Below are 25,250 nucleotides of genomic sequence, written 5' to 3'. Positions count from 1 at the left end.
AACTAGTTTTATTTAAGAAAGGACTTGTATCGCTAAAGTTTCATCTGAAAGAAATTATACGGGAAATTAACAAACGACCAGAGACGTAACAATTATGTTATGTTATACAAGCCTTCATCAGGCCCTGATTAAGGCTTGTACCCAAAACGTTGATTTATTTTTATCTGGAACTTAAGGATGTTTTTTATTCAAATACGTTTATTTCTCCATTGAGTATTTTAATATTAATTTGTTCAGTGTGACCCTATCTCCGAGTTCCCCAGTAAGAAACATGATTTTACAGTACTGCTCTAATTTATTAGAATTTTCATTTAACATACTACCCTCCCCCGCCATGTTTACAAATTTTCAGTTTATAGTATTACAGGAATTTATTTTTAAAGATTAATTTTAAAATTTTGCACTATATTTAAAGAAACTTATTTTACAAAAACATATATTTAACGAAGTTGCTCTAAATTTTTTATAAACTTTAATTTTACAGTTATTTTTATTCTCATATATACCAGAATTGATTTAGCTAAGAAACTTTGAAAATTTTAAATTGCCATGTTTTATACTGGTATTTTTGTCATACTTACGCAAATAACAACAAGACGTTAAAAACTGTCAGCCAGAATATTTAGCTGTAATAAATCATGCAAGTAAAGAGTTACATGTAGTATCAATCTTGTAAAACTTTTTAAATAATAACTTTTCGAAATAAACTTAATTTTTTACTTTATCAGGCTTACATTCGTTAGAGTTAGACCTACAGCTTGAAAATAGAAATGGATTAAATTCGAAACCAATCCAAAACAAAACGACACTAGCAATGTGTAAGGCATATTTTATTCATTTCTTGTTGAGAAAATATGAGTTTAAAAATGCATTTTATAATATAACTATATCTAAAGAATTCTATTAAAAGATATCGAAAAAAATGTTTGACAAAAAAAAAAATTAAACATGTAGTTCACATTGATGTTCCGTACGATAATACAATGCATGACGGGACGTACGTCATTTCGTGTGAAATATAGTACAAAGCAGCAATATTCGAAACGAATGTCGTAAAGCAAATAAGTTAAAATTTTCATTATCAAATTTTTAACAATTGCAATAAGTTTCCACTGGTTTGTAATAATATAATAGTTTATACAGATCCTAGTTTAAGTTAAGTTTGATAGTTTTAAAGAGATTTATCCGTAATTTAACTTATTTAGCGTTACCAGTTGAATGATTGTTGATCAAAACTTGACAAAAGTGAAAAACCATGGATAGAAAAATGAAAGGTGGGTGTCGTTAATTTCAGTTGAATTGAAAGTTGATGTTTATTTGTTAATGACACCCATTCAAAAATATTTCCGGATAGACTACTAATGTTCGTTTTAAGTATTTTGCCAGGTAATGTTACTCAACAACAACAACAAAAATTAGAATTAGAAATGCTAAAACAAGTATATAAACCTATATGTAAATTTCGACAACATTGTCAGCAGCGTGTTACTTTTATTTCCTATTCTATAGTATTAATAACGAAAATAATCCATATTCGTGAGTTGCCAGTATTAGCAGTAAATAATTCAATGCAGTTGTACCGAAGTTCTAAATTTAATATCAAAAATAAGGATTAAACTTGTAGTAACTTTCTGCAGACTAATTATTGTATTCTTTGTAACTTAAAGAAATGTTAGTTTGATAATAATATCAGACGTTTCATTTTACAAATTACAGCTTCTTAGTTTGAGGATGTAAGACTATTTATATGCTCAGTCATAACCAACAATGTAACTTTAATAAGGAGTAGAGTTCTTTAACCTAACAATAACAGAAAATATAAAGACATCAAGAGACCTATTGCCAGTATTTGGTCAGTGTAGGCCTTTCCATCCATTAAAATTTAATTAAACTGTAAAAAACCTGAATCAGCCCTTACCATTCAAATATTTAGCAGTTATTCCCCTAATCTCCCCCAAATTTACTGAAGTCACTACAATTGAAAGCAACTAATTCCAAAGGTCAACCAACCTGATAGAGAAATAAAACTATCTTAGCTGAAGATGACTCCTACCCATGCCAAAAACATTTGTGTGTCGTAGTCCTACTTTTCTCACCATTAAGTACAAAAAAAGATGATGCATCAACACTATCCATTAAAATAACAGTCTTAAACACCTCAGTCAAATCCCCTCTAACTCTTTTTGTAAAGAGAACAAGAGAAAACCATTCTGAATATCTTAACCTGTTCTATACAATAAAATTATAGTGTCTTTAGGGTTGCATTTAATATTTCTGTAGATACAACATAAAGTTCAATTTGTCCTATTTATTAGCAACAGCACACTTCATGGATGGCTAACCTAATCTAACCTAACCAAAACACAAAGATTCTCTTCTGTAATAATGTTAAGATTATTCCCAAATTATGATGACCCAACCATATGAATTAACTTGTATTCTTGTAAATAAACGACATATGCCAGTTATTTGCCCAACTCGCAAATGATTTAAATCCCTTTGTAAAGCAGCATCCTCCTCCCCTCTCCCAAGGACACCTAAGACCTTAATATTATGTTTAGTAAATTTAAGTAACTTATTTACCATTTCTTCATGTATGTCACTGAAGTAAATATAAAGAAAAAAAAGAGCAAATGTCCTAACACTGATCCATGAGGTAACGACTCAACTTGTAACATTAATACAGGTTGACTGAACTTTATAACAACCCTCTGCTTTCTTCCATTGAGCTATTTTACTATCTAATAAGCTATCTACTGCCATCTATAATTCTGAACTAGTGACCAAAGAGAAGGCAGGCAGTCAGCAGCACCATACCACCCACCATCCAAACTAAGGAGTTGGTTGTCAGTGTTATACCACCAAATACAGTAATAAAGCTGTACAGTGAAATTATTGGGTTTTGAAGACTAGTTTTTCTTAAAGATGTAAGATAAGTTTTCTTCCTTAAGTTCTATAGACTCCTGTTAACAATCACTGAATGTGCTGGTACTTCTAAAGCTCAAGTAACACATTAATTTTATGCAATGCTAGAATGAAAAAATGTTAACATTCCTGACGTAATTGGTTGTTTGTAATGTAATATTTTTATTAGATTTAGTACATACATCAGAGTCTTAATTTTAATATCTAAATTTTTCAGTTATATTTCTCATCAATTAATTTAATCTAAAATATACTAATATTAATTATTTTGAAATTAGTTATTTTTACAAGATATGTTTTCACAGAAATTGTTAAACTTAGCCTGTATGTCTAAAATGTGTAAGAATATGTAAAACTCTCTATAACCTTAGTGTTAATCTTCACTTTTATATTGTTTATTCACAGTTTTTTATTAGAATAAAACTTGGTTTAAATGAGGAACTAAGCAGTTATGTTTATGTGTACATTTGCATGCAAGTTAGTACTCTCAAAAATGAAAGTTGCCACATTATATTAGTAGTCACTGAGTATAAAGTACAATGTAATATAAACAATAATAATCTACCCATAGTATGTTAGGTATGTTTCATACCACTTGTAGAAAGAAATAACAAAACATGTTTTTTTTCTTGAATAAATAATTTAGTGAAGGAAAGATTGACATTGATATCATAAGGTGATGGTAGAATACCTCTAATCTTGCATAGGAGGTTTTCTTTCAGTAGGATGGGGTGGAAAATCTCCCACTGAACTCATCACCCCTCCCAAATGTTTTTCAAATTTGAGGGATTTATTTCTAGATGAGAATCTTTTGTATGAAAAATCTAGGTACCATAACAACTGTATTGGTTTGACATACTTGTAAAAAAATCAGTTAATTCAACCCTTGAAAAAAATAGAATTCTGAAAGAAAACTCTTGTAAAAGTATGAATGCATATGATATATTCTTTTGTTTTTGTTTTTTTATTTGCTAGGAGATGGAGCAGTTTATGAAGATTTAAAGTCATTTGCAGTGCCTGAGGTAAAATTCAGAATAGTTAAATTGTCTCTGACATTCTTTTATCAAAATAAAAGTGCATTTTGTTTTGTATTTATGGCAAAGATACTAAAGCTATTTATTGCCATCTATAATTCTGAACTACTGACCAAAGAGAAGGTAGCCAGTCAGCACCCTATCACCTACCATTAAAGTCTTCCACTCCTCCTTATTGGAATATTCTAACATGTCTCATGCAAATCATCATGTGTCACCTCCTCACCAATAGGAGCATAACATGCTCATTTGACTCCCTCAACATTCCTCTACCGAACTATCACTTCGAAGTTTGCCAGAAGATGTCAGCACCGGAGAAATGTGGAGAATATTTTGTGGTATCGCATAGAATCGAATCACCTCATTGCCAGATCTGAAACCAGGGTCTCTCCACAGGACCAACTCATACCCCAATCATAATAAGATGGTTATGATTAAGTTTGTAATTAACAAATAATATACAAATAGCTAAAACACTTAAAATTCGGAGTAGTTCTAAATCTAAAAACCTTGTGGTAATTCTTTGGAGATTATTTGAGTTGTTGTAAAACAGTGAAAAATAATTGATGTAATTTTCTATAAGATGGTAATAGGGACATTTACAAACAAATCTATATTATACTACCAAATACAGCAAAAAAAATGCTAATTTTAGAGTAACATTGATTGAAAAAAAATTTTTTTTTTTGTATGAAACTGAAGAATTATGTGATTATAGGGTTTTGGGGATATTTTCCTAACTCAACATATAGGGACCTTACTAGAGAAGTGGTATTTTACATCATGCTCTCAGTGTTGTGGTGGATAGTGTTAGAAACGTGTTAGAACAGCTATAAAGGGTGAGTGGAGGGAGTTAGTTTTAACTATTATTTTTTTCAGAATTCAGGTGATTGGAAGATTGTGATATGATCCCCACTTTTAAAAGGGAGGATGAAAGGATGGTCCAGGAAGTTTAAGCTAATTAATTTGATCCCTGTTTTTATAAATCAAGGTGTTAGAATCTTCCCTTCTTCTGGTCCCTGGTAACTCACCCAACAACTCTAGCTTTGGATGCTCTCAGCCAGGACCGTTCTCATTTCTTTCTGTATATGTCTTGATTCCTGACACTCCTTCTTGGGTCATATTGGTAGCATCTTTTTGGCTGGCTCATTCTTGGTTTCCTTTTTTTGCAGTAACTGGCATTCAGAGCACCTCTTTTTCTGCCTCCATCTCAGTCACTTTTGCTCCAAATTCATTGATTTGTCTTTCACCTGGGAGTGTCATCTTTGCATGTAAGATTTGACCAGTTCCTTGCTCACTGGTCATGTTTTGTGGACTGCGTAGCCCTGAATTTTTTCCTGTTCGTGTTGCCCTTCTACTCTCTCTCTCTCTGTTTATCAAAACAAGTAGAATGTTTTTTGTCCCTGATTGAACTGCAGCTCTCTACCATCAAGTTGTGCTATTGTTGCTCATATTTTATCCTTCTTTATCTGATTGATTGACCAAGGATTGTTGGTTTCTATCATCACATGCTATCAGGTGGCTTTGCTGACTATCTTTTACCCTTTTTTTTTGCTATAGTTCTGTCTTGTCTTTCCACTTTGTTTCGGTCCTTCCTAGTTCATCATCCCCCTTTTTCAGTTTCTTTGCCCAACTGGGACCATAATGTGGTTCTACATACTCTTACTCATGACCACTTATTCCTTATACTAACTCTCTCTGGAAACCTATTTCTTTCCCCTTCTTGCTAATGGTTGTTGTAAGTCTGGTCTTTACGTATTAGATGCCTCCTGTACATTGTTGCACAGATTTTTCTTGATTTTATATCCTAACTGTTCATTTTTTCCTAAAACCTGTGGGGCTCAGGAGGAGAATTACACCTGTTCTCTTTTATCTCTTCCATCAATTTCAGCTCTCTGTGATCGTACTGACTGTTATCACCTTTTGTGTACAGTTCAGATGATCATGTGTTACTTGGCATGCACGGCTCCATTTTGGGTCTCTCACAATCTTTTATTCCTGCCATAGGGAACCCTCTTCCAGAAATATCTCATCCTATACTCTTATCAGATGGATTTTTCAGCTCATCTGGATTGTCTGTTTTTCCCTGGATGGAGATGCTTGTAGGTTGTATCATGTTTCATTGCATCAAATCTGCCATTTGACTAACTCTCTGGCTTTTCACTTTCAATGACCCTTGGACAAGATCCTCCAGGTTGGAATGTGGATGATGCCCAACACCTTCATCTCCCATTATCCCTACCATCTGGCAGTATTGCCTCCCTCCAGTTGCCATTCACTAGTCTACTCAACATCTGTAATGGATAATTCTCTCTTTTATTTCCTTAACTGTTTATACTGTTTTCCCTTTCACTTCTCAGAATCCAGCATGTGGCCAGTGTTGCCTCACAGAATATGCTTACTTTTCACAATGGGTCGGGAGTAATGGATAACATTAAACCCATCTGTTTTGGCTCTAAAAGTGCCCATTGTTGAGATGGTGTTATCTGGATGATCACTATGATGGTAAACATATACATATTTCATTGTTTATTCCAGTTTGTACCTTCCATGGGCTATCATGGAAAAAGCTAGCACTTTTTTGAGTGTTTGCACATGTCCCTGGCTCGCACATGCCAGCTTCTCAAGTTAGGTTTTGTGTAACTCCTTGCACTTTCTCCAGTAAGAGACCTTTGAAGTGGGTAGGTCCAGTTTGGTCCAAGCACCTCTCCTGTGTCTCCCCCAATACAAAGTCCCCATCCCTGGTCTTTGAGTGGAGCATGGGAAACTCTTGCTACTCCCAGTTCTTAGTTGCTGGGATGGTCAACTTGGAGAGTTCCTTACTAGTTGTGCAGTTCTTCTGGAGAGAGTCCAAGTGAGCAGCACAATGTGGTAAAAGTAGGGCAGGGGTGTCCATGTCAGTGTAGCACAGGTCACCCCCTATTATATAATATGCCACTTTCCCAGAGGTTTGGCTCGGTGGATTGGGTAAAGTGTTCTCTTCACGCAACAGATAGGGACTTAGACCCTGTTCCTCTATGTAAGATGAGTAAATTGTACAACAGAACACTTACCAAACTGTACAGTCTGGTCATTGCCCTATCCATACTACACCTCTTGTCCAATCAACCTGTTGTGTGCAAATGCTTGGTTGGACATGTCTTTTTCCACCCATTCCTGTAACACATTGGCTCATTTTGACTTCCTCTTTTCATACTTGCATATGAGCAAAAAGTATTCCCTGCATGAAATGAATGTGGTTTCCCCATGAGTGTTACCCCTCCAGTAAGCCCCCACTATAGGCTTTCTTCTTCAGTTGCTTTCTCAGAAGGAAGCTCATCTAGGTTTTTGCAATTGCACAGTCCCCTTCATCATATCAGTATGTGATTTTAGCTATTGTGTGAACATTTTCCTTACTTGTAAATGTATTTCCAGTTGATACTTACCTCTCTGCAGTGCACATTATTCTTGCCTTATATAAAAATGAAATTAACTTCAAACACAAATGCTTATGTGCATGGAGGTTGTGTTACTCTCCTATTGATGAAGGGCTACTATTTGACATATTGTAAATATTTTATTTACATAGAATTTAGATGATGAAATTTACTTTGGCTTAAAAAAAAAATAAAAGAGCACTAATGTAAATGTTGTGGAAAAGTAATTTATAGAAAAAAGGGTGGCTACAAGTACAAACCCAGATAGACTTACAAATGGTATAAAGGATAAAAATATAGAAAAGCATTGTAAGTTCAAGAAGTTTAAAGTGACTGCTATGATGAGAGATTTAGAGAATTACAGAATATTAAGAGAGCTGGTCAGACACAAAATTAGGAAATCAAAAAAGGGTATATGAAAAAGGTTAGCTGAAAATGTCAAAATTAACTGTCAGAATGTAGATGAAGGAATAATCAATAAATTATTTAAATTTACTGATGATACTAAGATCTATGGTGGTGTTGACTGGGAAGTGGATCTGCTGTTCTATGAAAGGATTCAGATTATTTGGTGAGTTGGGTGAGTAAATGGCAGATGGATTTAGTTATAATATATGCAATATAGTGTATATAGGTTATTATAATATTGATATGAACAAGCTTAACATTGTTATGGAGGAAAATGATTTTGCTGTTCTGATTGATTAGTCTTACACCAATGAAGCAGAGTGCTGTTGCTAATGGTAGGGCAAATGGTATCTTAAGTTATATCTATAATCATATTGAATACAAGCCTAATGATATTTTAATTATATTGTATAGGTCACTGGTTAGACCACATCCAAAGTATTGTGTTTGGTTTTGGACTATAACTTAGAAATAACATTGAAAAGTTGGAAATGGTTCAGAGGAGAGTAACTAGAATGACACCTGGAATATAAAGGTTGTCATATGAGGACATGCTAACATCTCTGAAATTTTATCATGAAAAAATGAGCGTTAATAGGGATCTATCTGAATGAGGTATTTAAATTTGTTAAAGGAACTGACAGTGTCAATGCATCACCGTTTTTTTTCCTGTACTTAAAGATGAGAATGGTAGGACTAGAAGACAAATCTAAATTTTAGTAGGGCAAGAGTCATCTTCAGTTAAAACAGTTTTATTTTTCTAAGAGGTTATTTAGACTTTGGAATAGGTTGCTCTCAAATGTGGTTGAAACTGTAAATTCAAGAGTTTAAAGGAAGGCTTGTTGTTGAGTTTTTTTTCTTTCTTTTTTTATTAGTTTAGTGGATGGGACAACCTAGATGGATCAACAGATCTCTTGTTGTCCTTAACATTTATGTTACATTTTTAGTGGGAGTAATAGTATTAACATCTTATACTATCTACTTAATGAAAAAAGTAATATTATTATAGTAATAAGTTACTTAAATAATGCATAACCTCCAACTTTGTTTATTAGCGGATGTGATTTCTGCAGTGATTCATGACCAAAAAATGGTTATATCTAAATTGTGTAGTTTTGGGAGTTGTTTGAAGAGCCAACTGGCCTTTAATGATCGTCAAAATTTAAGATGTTATTAGTAAATTATCGTATAATACTGTACTGTATCTCTATGAATTTTATTGAAACATTTGGTATGACTAATTGTTTTTAGAGTGAACCACCCCCAAAGAGAAGAAGAACAGCAGAAGATTTTTTCTCTTTTTGTCAGTTTATCTTGGAATATGAGAATTATGATGCTATTAAACAAGAGGTAAGGTTAATTATTTTACTGATGAAAACCACATTTACATTTCCTTGCCAGTATTTTGCTGATGTTCATGCAATTTTTACATGAAAAATAACTTGCTTGGTTTTTTTGTGTACCTTGCTCAGTTAATGTACTGATACAAGATTTTGAAAATGCATTGCACTTTAGAAAGACTGGTTTTGAGCTAGTTAGAAGACTGATTTTGAGCTGTTAGGCTCATAAGTCCCTTTAAACCAAGTCATACTGGCTTGTTGATCTGTTATTCTTATTTTGGGGAGGGGTACCTATTTTCTGAGTAATGTATAGGGTATGGATTTGGTGTATTTAGATTTTAAAACCTTTGATAAGGTGCCACACAGAAAATTAGCTAAGACAGTTAAATTGCTGGGGTTAAGAAAAGACTTGTTAACATTTCTTGGACAAGAGGTTTGTCATTGATATCCCCTGATCTTTCTTCCTTCTTAAAGTGTAAATAGTTAACCAAATTTTATGAAACTTAGTACAAACTATTTTCTGCTTTAAAAAAAATCACACATTTTGGTTTAGCATTTATATTTTAAGTCAGGAAATTTCTAAAATACTGTTGTCAGACACTGTTGTGAAAAACCATTAAAAATATACTTACTACCATCTTAGAAATAGTTTTTTGGTTCAATTTTATATAAGTCAGTTTTAATTGATTGATATTCATTAACATATTTTTTTTGATACTTTATTTTATTGAATGCTGTAGTCACCACTCCAGCTACAAATCATAAAAAAACACAGCAGAAACTGACAAAGATTTATCAGTGACCTGGGACATCACCTTTCAAAATGGTGTCACCATTACCTTTGTCAGGCTAGGTATCGTAATTTTTGCTAACAATATTCTTGGTAGAGATAAATTTATATATAGTAAGTGTAGTTTCATCTCAGTAAATAGTGAAAGTTTGAACGTTTTACTTTTAAATTTACCATTAGAGAAACTGTTACATAATGACAAAATACTAATTCTAAATTTTTATAAGTTAAAACTGTTGAAATGGAATTGTAATTGGTATTTTTACTTAAATTTTGAAGTGTGAGATGCAAGTTTCACTTTATGATATTATATATGCATGTAGAGTTTTTAGGTAGGTTGGAAAGCAGTATCCATAAACTACTGAATACATATATCAACAAGTAAAATATAAATGCCATTTCAACCTGCATAGGCTCCCACAAGACTAATGATTGGCATTGGCCATGATAAATATAATCTATTTAACACTGCACTGGCCTAGAAATTATATTTCTGTGTATGCTTGGTGCAGGTTTGAATCCTAGTCAGACAACTTATTTGTTTGGCAACTTAGTAGAAAACAGCAAAATGACAATATAAGTAAAATAAACCTTCATTTGCAATGGTTTAGTACCAAGAAATAATTTATAAGTTCATGATACAAAAATTTATGTTCAGAGCACAATCCCTTTTATTAATGGCTGGAAACAACAGTTTTGTTTGATCTAGTATTAAACACTTTCTGTGATATTTTTTGTGCCAATCAGACACGTATTTTTAAAATCTTAGGTGCTCAGTTTGATGCTTAATAGCATTTTGAATGCATTGATTTCATGTCCTTAAAGAAATCCAAGTTGATGCATATGCTTAAAGTTGTCAGAGATTACACAAACTGCTCTTGAAAGGTTGTTTAAGTGATGAAATAATAATGTTAAAAGCCAGGATAAATAATAAGGGGTAATAAATATAAGTTATTGAAGTCCATCACTGGAGTATTTTCTAGGCAAAATAGCTTGTATGTTAAAATTACAAACTTATGAAAATATTTGCATGATGGTGTACTTTTTTTTTGAAATATCATTTAAACTTAAATATGGTATGGATGTAAAAGGCAGTTTTTCTGCTAGGAAAAAGTACCTGTCACAGTAACAGGTCATTAAATCTTTTTACTGGTCACAACATAAAACATTATCACCTGTACACCCTTAAAGTGATACACGTACATATAGTTATAGAGAAATAATTAGATGTACGTTAGAAAAAACTTAATTCCTTTCACTTAACAGCCTTTTTTTTAATTAAGCAGAAAATGATAGAAGTTTCTAACAATTCTTTTTCAAAAGTTATTGAAATATTTAAAAAATGTTTCAACCTACATTTGGAAATATTTTGCACAATACAGCTCTTTACATAACCAAAGACTTAACATTTTGAGGCATTAGAGTTTTATGATCTTCTGTTCCATTATTAGTTGAAAGATGTACTTGGATAATTTTCAGAGTGAAAAATCTTCTGATTAAACAAATTCTTAAATAATCAAACTAGTCACATTCATTCAATAATTAACTTTCTATTCCCTATTTTATTTAAAGCTTTGAGCTATTCAAGGTAAACTTCATGAGGTGCTCTTAAGGGAAAAAGCAAAGGACCTATTAAAGAACAAACAAAACAGTGATATAAAAAAAATATCATTTTATGATACATTTTCAAGAACACTTTAAACCTTGAAAATAAACATGAAAATTTTTAATACATGAAGGTTTTATTCAGTCTAATTTACTTACATCTTTAAAGACATTTGAAGTGTTTGAATTCTGTAATTTAATTGTGTGGAATCTTTCATTAAATCCTGGGATCTTTGAGACCACTACAAGATGTTATGCTTTTTGTACTGTATTAGCTTGTGAACCCATCTAATATTGTATAAACTATGGACAACAACAGACCATTTGGTCCTAAAAACTGTCCTTGCACTTTTGGCCTTAGGAAAAAAATGTTAAACCAACAGTTTATATTTGAGGAAATCACTGATTTACTTTGTAAACTTCTGTGAAGTGCTGGCCTTCACTGCTGCTGATAGCAACTCATTCTGTAAGCTAATTATCCTCTTATTAAAATAAGGCTGTTTTCACTGGAGCCGTCTTGTCTGTTCCAAATCTTAAACTTTTGTTCTCTATTCATTATCTTCAGAATATAGCACAAAGAAATCAGAAGCCTAGATGTTTTTTTCACTCTCCTCAGAAAATCTTTGAAAGTTCAATAAGAACACCTCTTACTTTTCTTTTTTTTTTGAAGAAAAAAAAAGTTAATAGATCTTAACCTTTCCCTCTAAGATAACCCATCAGGGTAGCAGAATATCTACAACCTTAGAGCATAAGATTTTTTTTAAGATATTAATGCAATGCTCAGGCAAAATTGGCTTTAAAATCAAAGAAGATGTTGTATTAATAAATTTGGTAAATTGAAATTAACTCTACATATTTCATGATTGCTACCTTAACTAGCAATTTAATGAAATACAAGGTGGTGGGTGGATGATATGAGAATGTTTCTATAGGAAAATATACAATCCCAATTCTTCATTAAGCACGTGCAGAACCATTCTGCAGCCCTGCCTTCAATTTTTGAAATCATTTTAGTAGCCTTCTTCTGAACCCTTTCCAATAAGTCAAAAACCTTAGATAAGGAGATATGCCAAAAAAGACACATTACACCTTTTCCAGTCATCATTAAAATTTTTCTTTAATCCACTGATAGTAATTCATTTAATTATGTGTCTCAATACAATATACAGTCAGCTTTTATCTTTGTTTTGACACAATATTTTTGTGTCAGATAAGGCATGCTGATTGACTTATGCCTACATTATGCATGCCAAATTAGGAGAATATGAATGAACGTGTAGTGTTTTGATTATCTGATTGGCTTATGTTGAGTTTGGAAACCAAGTGTATGATGACACAGTTTGTCACCTTCAGCTGAAAATTGAAGGTGTCTTGAATTTTGCCAGGGGGAAACTAAAAAGTGGAAGCAAAACTTTGAAGGTGATGTTTAAAGACACTTCATCCAGTCATGTGACCCTTGATTTTTGCTAATATGGTAAAAAATAAAAATAAATTATGGTTTGTGAAATAGTGTTCCAATTAAAACGCTTAGTGTAAACACTAAAGAAAGTTTTATGGGGTAGAACAGGAACACTATGCCAGGCTCAGTCTGTACTTTTAACAAAGGCTGTGTGAATATTCACAAAAAGGCTATCTGTGCACAACCACCCATGATATTGAACTTATAGACCAGAGGAAAGGCAGCTAGTCAACTACACCCATCACCAACTTTTGGGCTATTCTTCTCTTACCAAGTAGTGGAATTTGACTGCCTATTTACAGCACCCATGGCCCTAAAGTATAGAACGCTTTTCTGCAGCAACTGTACACAAATCATGAATCCTTGAATTCACAGTCCGAGTACACAACACAATAAACGACTAGGACATGCCTGGCCAATGTGTGTGGAAATGTATACGAGACTGTCAATTATTATACGTCACCAAATTATTTCTTGATTTTCAGTGATTGGCATAAATATCATTTAGATTAAATGCTGTGTGATAATATTAAAATTGCATTGGAATTTTATTCCTTGCATTTTTGCTGAAGAATGGGTATATTTATCTTTGTCAGAATCATTGTTTAACAGTTAATCAGAATTTATTGATAGCTAATATTTACTTTCATGATACGAAATTGAATAGTTTGTTTAAAATGCATATTTATTGAGTATGGTGATTAATGCATTAAGAAGTTTCTTTATCATTTGAACTACAAAATAGTTTTTTGGACAAAATAGCATTTCTATAATATTTCTTGTAGTATTGGAAATGCACATTCATTTAACAAAGATTAAACATTGTGTTAGATATTACACCTTACTTGGAAAATCATAAAAGACTAGAACACAAATTGAATAAAATGATACTTAGTCAGATGTGCAGATTCATTACAGTGAAATTTTTTTTTTTTCAAAACGAACCCAAAACTCGAGTGCTTTCAAATAGTTGACTATTCTTCTTCATTTTTGTCATTTTTATTTTGCAGGAACTTCGTCTAAAACCTGCTAGTCCTGTAGGAAGTTCAGGAAGCACAGAAGACAGTTTTTCTTCTGATAGCAACTGCAGCAACAGTTCCCTAGGAATCAACAAGCAAACAGATGTGGAATCAGGTATGCCATTATGTAAATGAAGCTTTAAATTTCTGTAACTGATTTCAGTTCAGATTTTTGTTTAAATTTTTCTTAAGTAACTTTTTTCTTCTAAGTTTGTGATGCTATAAAAAAGTTTGAGAGTAATTATTAGATAGTGTCCTGGAATATAATAAACTAATTCTATTTATTATCATAGTTTGTAATTTTAATTTATATACCTCTTTTGAGATGACCAAACAGTTGCACACCAGAGGTCTATTCATACAACAGAGATCAGTCTCCTCTTCAGAGTCATTTCACTTATCTTGACCACTTCTTGTAGTGTTTTATTGGTTTTTCCATATTAGATGGCTCAGATGTGGTTCCCTCTGTCCTGATCACTCCTCCGACAACCGATATAGGATGTATTGCATCCCAACATCACCAAACTTCACCTTCACTTGTCCCTTGCCTCAGCTCAGGGACTCTCCTCTTATGTAGCATTTCTCCTTACCTGTACCATTCACCCTTATTCCTTGTCTATGTACCAGCGGCATTGGTCTCACTTCAGACTTTGATCTATTCGCTATGGCTTCTGACCATCCCATTCTTCTGTTCTTCATCTGGTTGTTTGATAAGGGTTTGTTTGTTTCAACTGTTGCTCTGTATAAGGCTGCCCTGTCGAACACCTTCTGTTCTCCTGCTTCCTGAAAGCCTTCTCTTCCCTGGTTCTGCCCCTCCTTTTTTATTCCTTTTGACTGGTCCATTTGCCATGTCCCTTTATTTTGCTGGATTGAAATCTTAATGTTGGCCTTCATGCCCTGTCCGGTTCTCCCTTTTTACCCATTGCAATGTGTTTCTTGTATCGTCTTTCCCTTAATACCTATTTCCTTCCCTCCTGGCATGCGATTATCATTGTTCCATTATTAATGCCATTAATGTTTCCTGCATCTTTTACCATTCCTCGTATGTTATCTTCTACCCATATTGGGCCTTCCTTTCCAAGAGACATTGGTTGCCCGTGAAGGTTATTTAGCCTTTTCTCCTTCCTTACCTTCCATTTCCCACCTGTACTTCTGTTCAGATCTAGATCAACTATTTTGTCCAGTTTGTTCCCTACTATGTTATATGGCTCATACTGCCTCCTTTCGTGGTTTTCATTCCTTCTATTAGTTCCATGGAATTCCTCTGTTTCCTGTGATCTATCACCTATTATGCACACTGGTTGGGTTCATCAACTTGTATGACTGGCGTATTCTGACGTGTCCATGGAAGGTCGCTGTCTACATAATGTTTCTTCGCACTAAATTTTTCATCTAATTATGTCTTTAGCTGCTTGAAACTGCCGTCCCTTGGAAGAGATCATTCGGACTGGTATGTTGACAATTCCCTGTACATTTGTTGAACATTATCTGCACAGCCTAGCTGTGTCTTCCTTGGGTGGGTATCAACTTCCTCCTGTGTCGTTTCTACATACGTCATTTGCCTTTGACTGGAGTAAGTCAATATTATTATTTTTTATCTTATTTCATTGATATACATCATATTTAAGGATCCCACCTGGTGGTAGGTGTTACCTAGTTAGGTATGCTTATTACTTTATTAGCTCTAAACCTGTATACTTCTATAATGCTCACTGTTTAGATAGGGTGTTTCTGTAAGACCACCGGTAGCTTATCTGGTGGTGCATGTGTATATATATGTATATTTTTATTGCTTTTTGATAAATAAGAAGACCATCACTCATGAACTTCTTCAGTAAAGCAGATGGGGATTTTTGCTGATCCCTACTGACCCGTGATTCTTACAATTGGTGTGTTTCTGGTTTTCAAAATAGGGAATCTCAGACACCCATTGCATTTCTTCAGTGTGTCATTCCTCTGTACCCTCCAGTGTGTATTTCCTCCCCCCTTCTAGTGGAGCACAGGAGTTCTTGTCACTTCCAGTTCACAGTCATTGGAGTGGTGGACCATGGAGGTTTCCTGCTGAGCAGGGTTTGTACAGTAAACTAAATCAAACTTCTTAGCTCATATGTACCCACTCAGTGAGAAGAGGCTATCGTTATTATACTTATTGATTATGCAATAACAATATTTTTCCAGATCCAAGGTGCTTCCCCAGGATGTTTTTTGTCCAGGCTGACCACACTTGTTAATCACAAAATAAATTTCTTATGCAAAGCGCTTCCACTGGATGTTTTTTGCTCAGATGGACCACACTTGACATACTCAATAGTATCCCAAGGGGTTTCCCTGGGTTTTGCCCAGGCGGACTGCACTTGTTGGTCTCTGTATCTTATGCAAGGTGAACAGCACTTGGCATAATCCGGTGTATCCCAAGGGGCTTTCCCTGGATGTTTTTGCTTGAGTGGATCACACTTGGCCATAATATTATACATCAAAGACACTTTCCCTGGATGTTTTTTTGCCCAGGCAGACTGCATTTAGAATAATCTGACGTACCCCAAGGTGTTTCCACTGGATGTTTTGCCTGGTTAGACAGCAGTTGACATGCTCCGGTGTACCCCAAGACTTTACCCTTGGCACATATTTATTTGGGCCTGTTGTTGATTACACACTAGATATTCTGTTTTTGTCCAGGCTGTGCGGTTTCACGTCATAATTATACAGCACTTCTCCACAGAACAGTACTGTATATCTCTTTCTTGAGGCTATGGTGTCTGCCTATTACATTCTGCTCTATATGTATTAAAGTGTTCATTGCTGGGCAAAGAACATACCTGTTCCAGAAGTAGTGCTATACCCCACAGATGTGCCTTCCTTTCTTATTATGGCACACCTATTCTTTCAAGGAGGTTGCTCTCTGCTTGATTGAATACTGTTGCACCTTTACTGGCCCCTTCAACTTTGCAATGTGGGATCCTAGCTTTCAGTGAGGGAAGCTAGTACCATTTCAGAAGTTAACATTTTCTAACACTAAAATGTATTTTCAATAGGTACTAACTTCCTCTCACCCACTTCCCACCCTTCCTCCCCTCTGATATGCCAGTGTTTCTAGTTTGTACCTGCCAATTCTCGAAAGTGAGGATTGTGCTAGAATAGTAAAGGGAGCTAGCTGTACTAGTATAGATGGTGCAATACGATTGGTTGAGGGTAATCATATGATTAGCACATGTTCTGAAATGATGTGAAAATGAAGGGGTATGAAACACTGGTGTGCTGTTTGCAAAATTTTTTTTTCAGCAATGTCTAGAGGGCAAACCAGGTGAGAGGAGGTAAATACCTATTGGAAATACATTTTCAGCATAAGAAAATGTTAACATCAAGCTGCTAGGAATATCAGACAAGAAAGATTTTGGGCAGTAAGAGGATACATGGAGATTACACTTATATGGCCTGTAGTTGACCAAGAGAACACAGCAAAGTATGTTCCAGTGGTATCATAGATATCAGAGAGACTCGTTAAAGTAAGGATTAAATACAAAGATAAGACAAACTTCTACATACTGATGTGTGCACCATGTAATGACTCTTACACAGTAGAGGAAAAAGAAAAATTCTTGACAACCTGGCAGACATGCTAAATGAAATTCAAGAGTAAATGAAGTAATTGTCTTGGGAGAGATTTCAGTGACAAAGTTGGGACAAGATCACCATGGGAGGAACATCTAGGACCCCACATACACAGTGTAGCAGAACAGAACCATAATAGAATGTTTCTCCTTGAACTATGCACACAAAAACTGCTTTTTATTATCAACATGTTTTTTCAATGTCAGTGGAATCAAATAGTTACTTGGTACAAGTGGAATGATTTAAGAACAGAATTACAACTAGACTACGTCTTGCCTAGATTGACCATGAGAAAGAGCATCAGTGATGCAAAAATTATTCCAAGCATACACACAGACACCAGTCATAGACAAGTAGTACTGGACATGAAGACAGGAGGACACAGGAAAAGAGACATCATCAGTAGAGATTGTCAACACTGGGGATCTTAAAATGGAAGTAAGCAATAGAGTGAAGGAACAGATGTAGCAGAAATTAGAGAATTTCTATAGAGACATGTAGCACTGATCAAGATGGAGAGTGCTGTGGGACAAGGAAAATATGAGAAATGAGAAAAAGAGCAGAGTATTTTGGAACATAGAGGTAGAAGAAGCCATAAAGGAGAAAAAGAAAGCTTTCAAAAAATAGGAAAAAAAAAAGTCAAGCAGAAGATGACTATATAATCTACCACAGAGGAAGAAGAATGAATAAAAGAGTAGCAATATAAATTTCATGGAAGAATTTTGGAGAGGATGTGGTTTAAAATTTTGTGAAAGAACTAGGAGAGTTTTATAAATCTTTAAAGTTAATAAAACAATGGAAAGAGTCTCTTGACCCCCACAACAATAATTAATGATGAAAGATGAAACTCATTAATGGATGGTGATAAGAGCAAAATGGGCAGATTACTTCAAACAACTTTTCAACCCTGCAAGCAAAGAAAGCTTTAAAAAAAGATGGCAGTTTTTTCAAAATTATGCATAGCATGAATAGCCTAATATCAAAAGAAGTGAAGCCAGATAAGCACTAAAATCAAGTCCTCAAAATAAAGCAGCAGGTATTTGACATAATAAGTGTAGAAACTAAAAGCATGTGAAGAGGTTGAAGTATTGTGGCTCACAAGGATTTTTAACATTGCATGTATGAAAGAAAAGTACCAGATGACTGGCAAACAGGTAATCATTATACCCATAAGGCAAAATAAAGGAAGTAAAAGAGACTGTGACAAGTATAGAGGGATCTCTACTAAATCATTTGCAAAAATCCTGGAAAACAGAATGAGATCAATAGTTGAAAACAATTGAACATAAATGGGGTTTCATAAGGGCAAAAGTTGTACTGATGCCATATTCCTTCTAGGACAGTAGAACACAATCAACAAGTGAATTTAGTTTTTATTGACCAGGAGAAGGTACTTGTTGCACTGTGGACAATACTAGAACTGAACAGAAAATAACATCAGGTGAAATGTAATGCCTGCATAAAGCTGTCAATAAAACCAGACTAAGTAAAGTAAGAAACAAGAAATGACTGCTGAAATCTCCTACTTTGAGCTGAACGGCATAAGTGGAGGATAAAAGAAAGAAAGAATAATTAGAAATAAGGTTGTCTAACATTGACTTTTTTGGGGGCTGTTAATGTTTCTTTTTTCATCAGTTGTTTGCTTTACATAACAGAATAATTACGTTAAATTATGTAAAATCTCAATTGATGCTAAAATAATTTATTTGATCTTAGTCTGATAATTTATTTTGCTCCACTTGAATGAATAAATGATCTAGTTATTATAAAAACGATCTTATAAACATATTAGGAGTAGCTTTATATGTGTACATTATGAAAGAAAAAGGTTACATGTACAAGCAATTATTAAAAACGAGTTTTTCTATTCACAGAAGAAGACTCTTGGGATATGATAACATGTTTTTGCATGAAGCCATTTGCTGGAAGGCCAATGATAGAATGTTCTCAATGTTTAACATGGGTGCACTTGTCATGTGCAAAAATTCGTCGAAACAACATCCCAGAAGAGTTTTCTTGCCAACATTGTAAAGAGTCTGCTAACTCAAAAAGAAGGTCTCAACGAGTACGAGGCGAGAGAAGACTAAGTACTTAATAAATACTGTGTCATCTCTTAATGTCAAAACACTGCCATTTACTGTAGATAGTGGTGTACAAAGTCATTTAATCATTAGTGTCATGCATCATCTTAATGAGCTTTAGAATGTGTTTTGTACTCTGTGGAACTAACTATTGTACAGCTGCATCAAGACATATCTTCTGCTGTTGAAGTGCAGTGGAAAGATCTTGGAATTGTTGTTCTTAAAACTAAGTATATGGAGAACAAGTTTAAACACAAACAAATTATTTTCCACTTTCATTTTTGTATAAATATGTGTTGTTTATTAAATGCTTAATTTAACAAACCATTGGGGTCATTGTTATTAAAACTGAGTATTTAGAAGACAGGCTTAAATGTAAAAAAGTTATATTTCATTTTTATTTTTGTATAGGTAAACAGCTCTCTTGTTTATTAAATGCTTAAGTTAACAAAACCATTGTGGTGTTTGCTTTTTTTTAAGATAATTTAGTACAATAAAACAAATTTGATTAATTGTCATATCAAAATAACTAAAAATACTTACTGCATTTTAGCTCTAAATTAGTAAAGACTATGGAAAAAAAAGCTCTTTTATTTAACAGTGAGGTAATAAAATTTTTTTGAATGAGTGCTTCAGTAGGCAAAATCTGATCCAGCAACACATTTTTATGCCAATTGGCCACGTAATGTAAAAACCTATTTATATATTAACCTAAGAAATTATTTCTAATATTGAATTAAGTTGACAAAAAGGATTTATGGGTATTATGTTAAATTTAAAAAAAATTATGTTTTTAGTAGTTCTGAATTCATAAACAGGAGAATATATTTTAAAACTTATCAGTAGGTATTCATTGGCTATTAGAATGTCAAGTAGCACAGTTTAAAGGAATATTAAGTCTAAGGACACAAATATCCATTATTAGCATGTTATATAAGGCCATGCAACTGTGCTGATGTTTCATTAAAAAAGTGCAAAATAATGAATTTTAATTGTGCATATTACTACCAATAGAAAATAACATCAAAGTCTACATACATGCAGGGACAGCAAAGAGAATCAAAATGCCTGCCAAAAAAAAGATTTAATGTGTCATTAGATCACCATGAATACTCACAATAACATGAATTAATTTCACCAATGAAAACAGCAAAGTATTGAGAAGTTTCAATATGATCATCATTTCTTAATAAGAACCAATCTCATTTTCTTGTGAACATCAGAGTAGGGAAACAAGGTTATCCAATAATGGCTCAACGGCAGTGAGATCTAAATATGTAAAATGCTATGGTAGATAACCAATAACTTCCTTATACTCTATAGCCTAGTCAGCAACAATTGTAGCTTGGGTACATTGTTACCTTTTGAGATGGCTGTATTAGCAGAATAGAAATGCTGCAGCATTAAGTAAACCTGTTCTCTTAAAATCTTCTTGTAGCATGGGTACATTGTTACCTTTTGAGATGGCTGTATTAGCAGGATAGAAATGCTGCAGCATTAAGTAAACCTGTTCTCTTAAAATTATCTTGTAGCTTGGGTACATTGTTACCTTTTGAGATGGCTGTATTAGCAGGATAGAAATGCTGCAGCATTAAGTAAATCTGTTCTCTTAAAATTATCTTGTAGCTTGGGTACATTGTTACCTTTTGAGATGGCTGTATTAGCAGGATAGAAATGCTGCAGCATTAAGTAAACCTGTTCTCTTAAAATCTTCTTATAGTGAATAGTTAACCTGTTCTTCTTTGCATGGATCAAGCTCATACCAACAAAATGCAATCCATGTAGAATCAGAAAATGTATTTGTCCAGCTGCTTCTTACATTTGTGTCTGTTTCATGGATAACTTTTTCCCATTCTTCACATTATTTGGTTTTGAACTAATATATGTGCAAGTTTACATTTCTCAGTGTAATGAATGCTTTGTGTATAGCTGTTTTGCATAGTTTCTCTGGTGATTAAACCCTTCTACTGGTTTCTGGCATCCAATAGTGAACTTTGAGAATATTCTTTTTTTGTTATGCTGATCTCTTGGTGGCCCATGATGATAGTCTTGCCATGTTGCTCTTGACACAGCAGTCTGTATAGTCTTTGTTATAAACTGCACTTGATATTGTTGCCCCTATTATCCCTATTTCCTTATGTTAGATAATTTTTATGATCAAATACTGTTAGGTCCCAGTGGAAAATATTATTTCATTAAATAGTAAGGTGTTATTAGATTTTATTTTTTATAAATTCATCTTTAGTAAGCATTTGGCAGTTTAACCCTAGGGGCATTTAAGTGTGAAAATTAATTTACTAGGAAAGTAAAAACAACTTAAGAAAAGGAACTCACTCTGTTATGTTTATAAACATATTTTTCATCTATATTATGAGACAGCATTAACATACAAGCTCAAGTCATGGTTTTTGAGGATTTCAAATGTTATAATATTTAAGCTTATATCAGATGATAACATCTTCATGCCTTTCCACCATTGAATTTATAATGCTTAAGAATATTCTGAATAAAGCTCTAACTTTGAAAACTGACTTTGTAATAATTCTGACCTTTTTGTATATACATTTTATTTTAAGCAAGGAAGTTTGTCTAATGGTAAGAAAATATATTTTAAACATATTAAAGGCAAAGTTAATGTCTATTTACATTTGTTAGAAAAGTTAAATTTAGTTCTGATATGCAAATGTTATAATGTAAACACTTTTATAACAATATGAATATATTCATACATTTTGTTGGAAAGTTTGCTGAAGCTTTACATGAATGTAAATTTTGAAAGTATTGGGTATACTTGCACTTATCCTTTAACAGTAGTGGCTGTTAGATGTGGTCTTTCTCCCCACTTCTCATAGCACAAAAGGCCTATTCTGTTGGTTTTGAGTTCTAGGTCATGCATAAATTATTGTATTACAACATGACCAAATTGAATTGTCACCCTATTCATTGTGGAGAGTGGTATTTCAAGTGATCTGGTGACTTTACACAAAATTTGACTACCTTTTCATTATCTAACTATTTGTCCTCATGAAAATATGGTTAATTTGCCAGGATCCTTTTGGTAGCATGGCTGAAATATACCTTTATTTATGTGTTACAATTATTTGTATGTAACATCACATAGCTGGTTAATTTGTATTCTTGGGGGGGGGGGGTCGTCTTTACTCATGACTGAATATATATATATATATTTATTTATTTTATTTTTCTCCTCACTGGAGAAAAGAAACAAACACAATGGCATTATTAGTCTTAAATATTGTGATATGCAGCCATATGTGATATGTGATATGTAGTGATACAGTAATTTAAACAAAATTTTGGTTATTAGGTGTTTGTACTGGTATTCCAGCAACATGCAGTCCAGGAAGAATTATGTTTATAGTATTCCAGTTACTCTCTTTATGTTGTAGTAGCTGACCTATCATGTACCCATGGAATATTATAGGTAGGATCTGGTTTTGAGGATTAACATTGTGATATCTGTTTGCTGGCTGCTGATGATGTCACTAAAAGTCACAGCCAAACATTGCTGTGGAAAGATAAAGATCACAAGGTGATGCTGTAGACTGGACAAAGAGAATGTGCTTACCTTTTCATTATTTGGTTAAAGAAAATTCTACTAGGCAATTTGAGAGAAAGATCTGTTTCTTTGGATGTAAAAGTAATCGGTACTGGGAGGAAAAATTCCCAAGAAGAGAGATATAGTTGCACAGGATAGGTGTTACAGCTAGAAGTCCTTTCCAGGATATAGGACTTTGGTGATATTGTGAAAGTCCTTGATGTTAGTTAACTTACAGCCACTGACTCAGAGAAGTTGCTCTCGTGTGGATCACACAGGTCATTTGAGCATCCAATGCCCCTGAGGATTGACCATGGTGAGAGGGAAATTCAGACAACTGAGATCCACTGGAATGGTTTGGTGCCCAGAGAAAGCTTGAGACTACTTGGGAAAGTCTCTTTTGAACTCCCAGGCCATTGCCAGCTAGAGCATTGCAGCCACAACTGTGGTCAAGACCACCAGTCAGTGCTGAACAGAGGCTGGATGTGTCATTGGTAGACAATACCTACCAGCCAGAATTGTTTCCATGCAGTTAGTGCAATGGTCACCCACGGTGGAAAACCATAACTCATGAGGTGATAGACCTTTCATAACAGAAAGGGTTCCCCTAACACCAATGGCAGCTTGAGATACCTGGGGTAGTGCAGGGGTGTACAATGAGCTGCTATGGGCCTAGGACTGACCACCCTTTGGGATGCTGGTGCCCCTATGTATGGATTATACCTGGAACCAAGAGCATCATTAACAACTACTCCCAGTTTTTTCAGGAGTATGAACACTGTGAATGAGACCAGACCATCACCAAGATGTTCAAGAGGATGGCACGAGAGGACCGAGACCAATTTCTGAGACACTTCAAGCAGGTAACTGTTTGGAATGGATGCACAAGTTGACTGAATAACTGTTGTCTTTGAGCTGTTCTGCAAATTTGACCCCATGGAGAATTGTGCACTTTATTGAACTAAGTTTAAGGCTAGGAAAAGAGACTAGCTGTCCATGCCCGTGGCATTTGTACAGAAAGGCTTAGCTGGCAATGTCCATGGCAGATCAAGAGAACATACTGGATGGCCCAACACAGATGCCTTCACTGTAGCGAAATAGGCCAACAAGGAAGGTTGCTCCCCAGCCCCTTACACAAAATAGAGGTGCTCAGCAACCATTCTGTTTTCTAGTGTGTAGGCAGGGCTATTCAGTTCCTCTCAAGGAATACTTGTTACAGCATGGACTGCTGATTGAGCACGTACCTATGCCAGAGTGCGTGTGACCACAACAAGATACCCCCATGAGCTACATGCTGCTGCCATGGTCGATGTCTCCACCTGTCTAAAAGGATGGCGAGAGCAAAGCATGTGCTTCACATGTGGACAGGTGAATCACTGGCAGTGACACTGCTCATACTTTGCAGCCCAGCAAAAGTGGAGAGTTATCAGTTTCAACTGATGGCTCAGTAGGTGTCTGGTGACCCGTGATGTCAATACTTTGCAGACACACAATAGGCAAGGGTGGCAATATCTTCCATCAGATCAACAGGTCCATGAGGATTAGCAACAGGCAACAGATATTGTGACAAATGCTCTACGAAACGAACGAAGGTCAAGTTGGGTTTGTTGACCAGCTTGGTGTGCACAGCAGACAGCAAACACTGAAAGAGTTAAGTGGTCAGCCTAGTTCTATCAGGGTGGGGGAGAGCTTGGTATGTGCCAATAAGGGTGTAAGGGTGAGAGATTGAATTCTTGTTAGATACAGGAGTGGTGAAAATACTAGTGCACCTTGCAGTCTTTCAAGCCCTCCAAGACAGACCACCACTCTGGCCAGTAGACATTGACTTTGTTCTGGCGAATGGTGATGGGTCAGATGTTAGAGGAGGGACAAATCTTCAGCTCAGTCTAGGAGGTGTTGCCCACAGAACAAAGTTAATTACCTTGAATCTAGAATAGATATTCTTGGGATGAATGTATTTTGATGTTTATCCATCAGTTTTGCCTGTGCAACAGATGAGCTGATG

The 25,250-nt window shown here is 34.5% G+C and overlaps 1 protein-coding gene across 2 annotated transcripts; it reads left to right on the top strand.

Annotated features, from left to right (window-relative positions):
- Window positions 1–1,005: 1,005 nt before the first annotated feature.
- LOC106463732 (PHD finger protein 13-like) lies at window positions 1,006–20,121 on the top strand. 2 transcript variants are annotated; one of them, XR_002611541.1, is made up of 6 exons: window positions 1,020–1,274; window positions 3,901–3,947; window positions 9,035–9,133; window positions 13,988–14,111; window positions 15,910–16,066; window positions 19,480–19,576. XR_002611541.1 is itself a non-coding variant. In XM_013923795.2 (5 exons), the coding sequence occupies exons 1-5, from the start codon at window positions 1,256–1,258 to the stop codon at window positions 19,698–19,700; spliced, it is 510 nt and encodes a 169-aa protein (XP_013779249.1). In that variant the 5' UTR covers window positions 1,006–1,255; the 3' UTR covers window positions 19,701–20,121. The 2 variants fall into 2 exon arrangements, 1 of the variants encoding a protein (XP_013779249.1); XM_013923795.2 differs by lacking the exon at window positions 15,910–16,066 and having other exon boundaries at window positions 1,006–1,274; window positions 19,480–20,121.
- Window positions 20,122–25,250: the final 5,129 nt, after the last annotated feature.

This window comes from Limulus polyphemus, unplaced genomic scaffold (genome assembly GCF_000517525.1).
Source record: "Limulus polyphemus unplaced genomic scaffold, Limulus_polyphemus-2.1.2 Scaffold1471, whole genome shotgun sequence".
NCBI lineage: Eukaryota > Metazoa > Arthropoda > Merostomata > Xiphosura > Limulidae > Limulus > Limulus polyphemus.
The sequence above is the reverse complement of the archived record's forward strand: the minus strand, read 5'-3'. Positions and strand labels throughout refer to the sequence as shown.

Excerpts from the sequence above, each read along its gene's own strand:
- LOC106463732 (XM_013923795.2), top strand. Across the intron at positions 3,948-9,034 it reads AGTCATTTGCAGTGCCTGAG|AGTGAACCACCCCCAAAGAG; the intron begins GTAAAATTCAGA and ends AATTGTTTTTAG. Across the intron at positions 9,134-13,987 it reads ATGATGCTATTAAACAAGAG|GAACTTCGTCTAAAACCTGC; the intron begins GTAAGGTTAATT and ends TTTATTTTGCAG.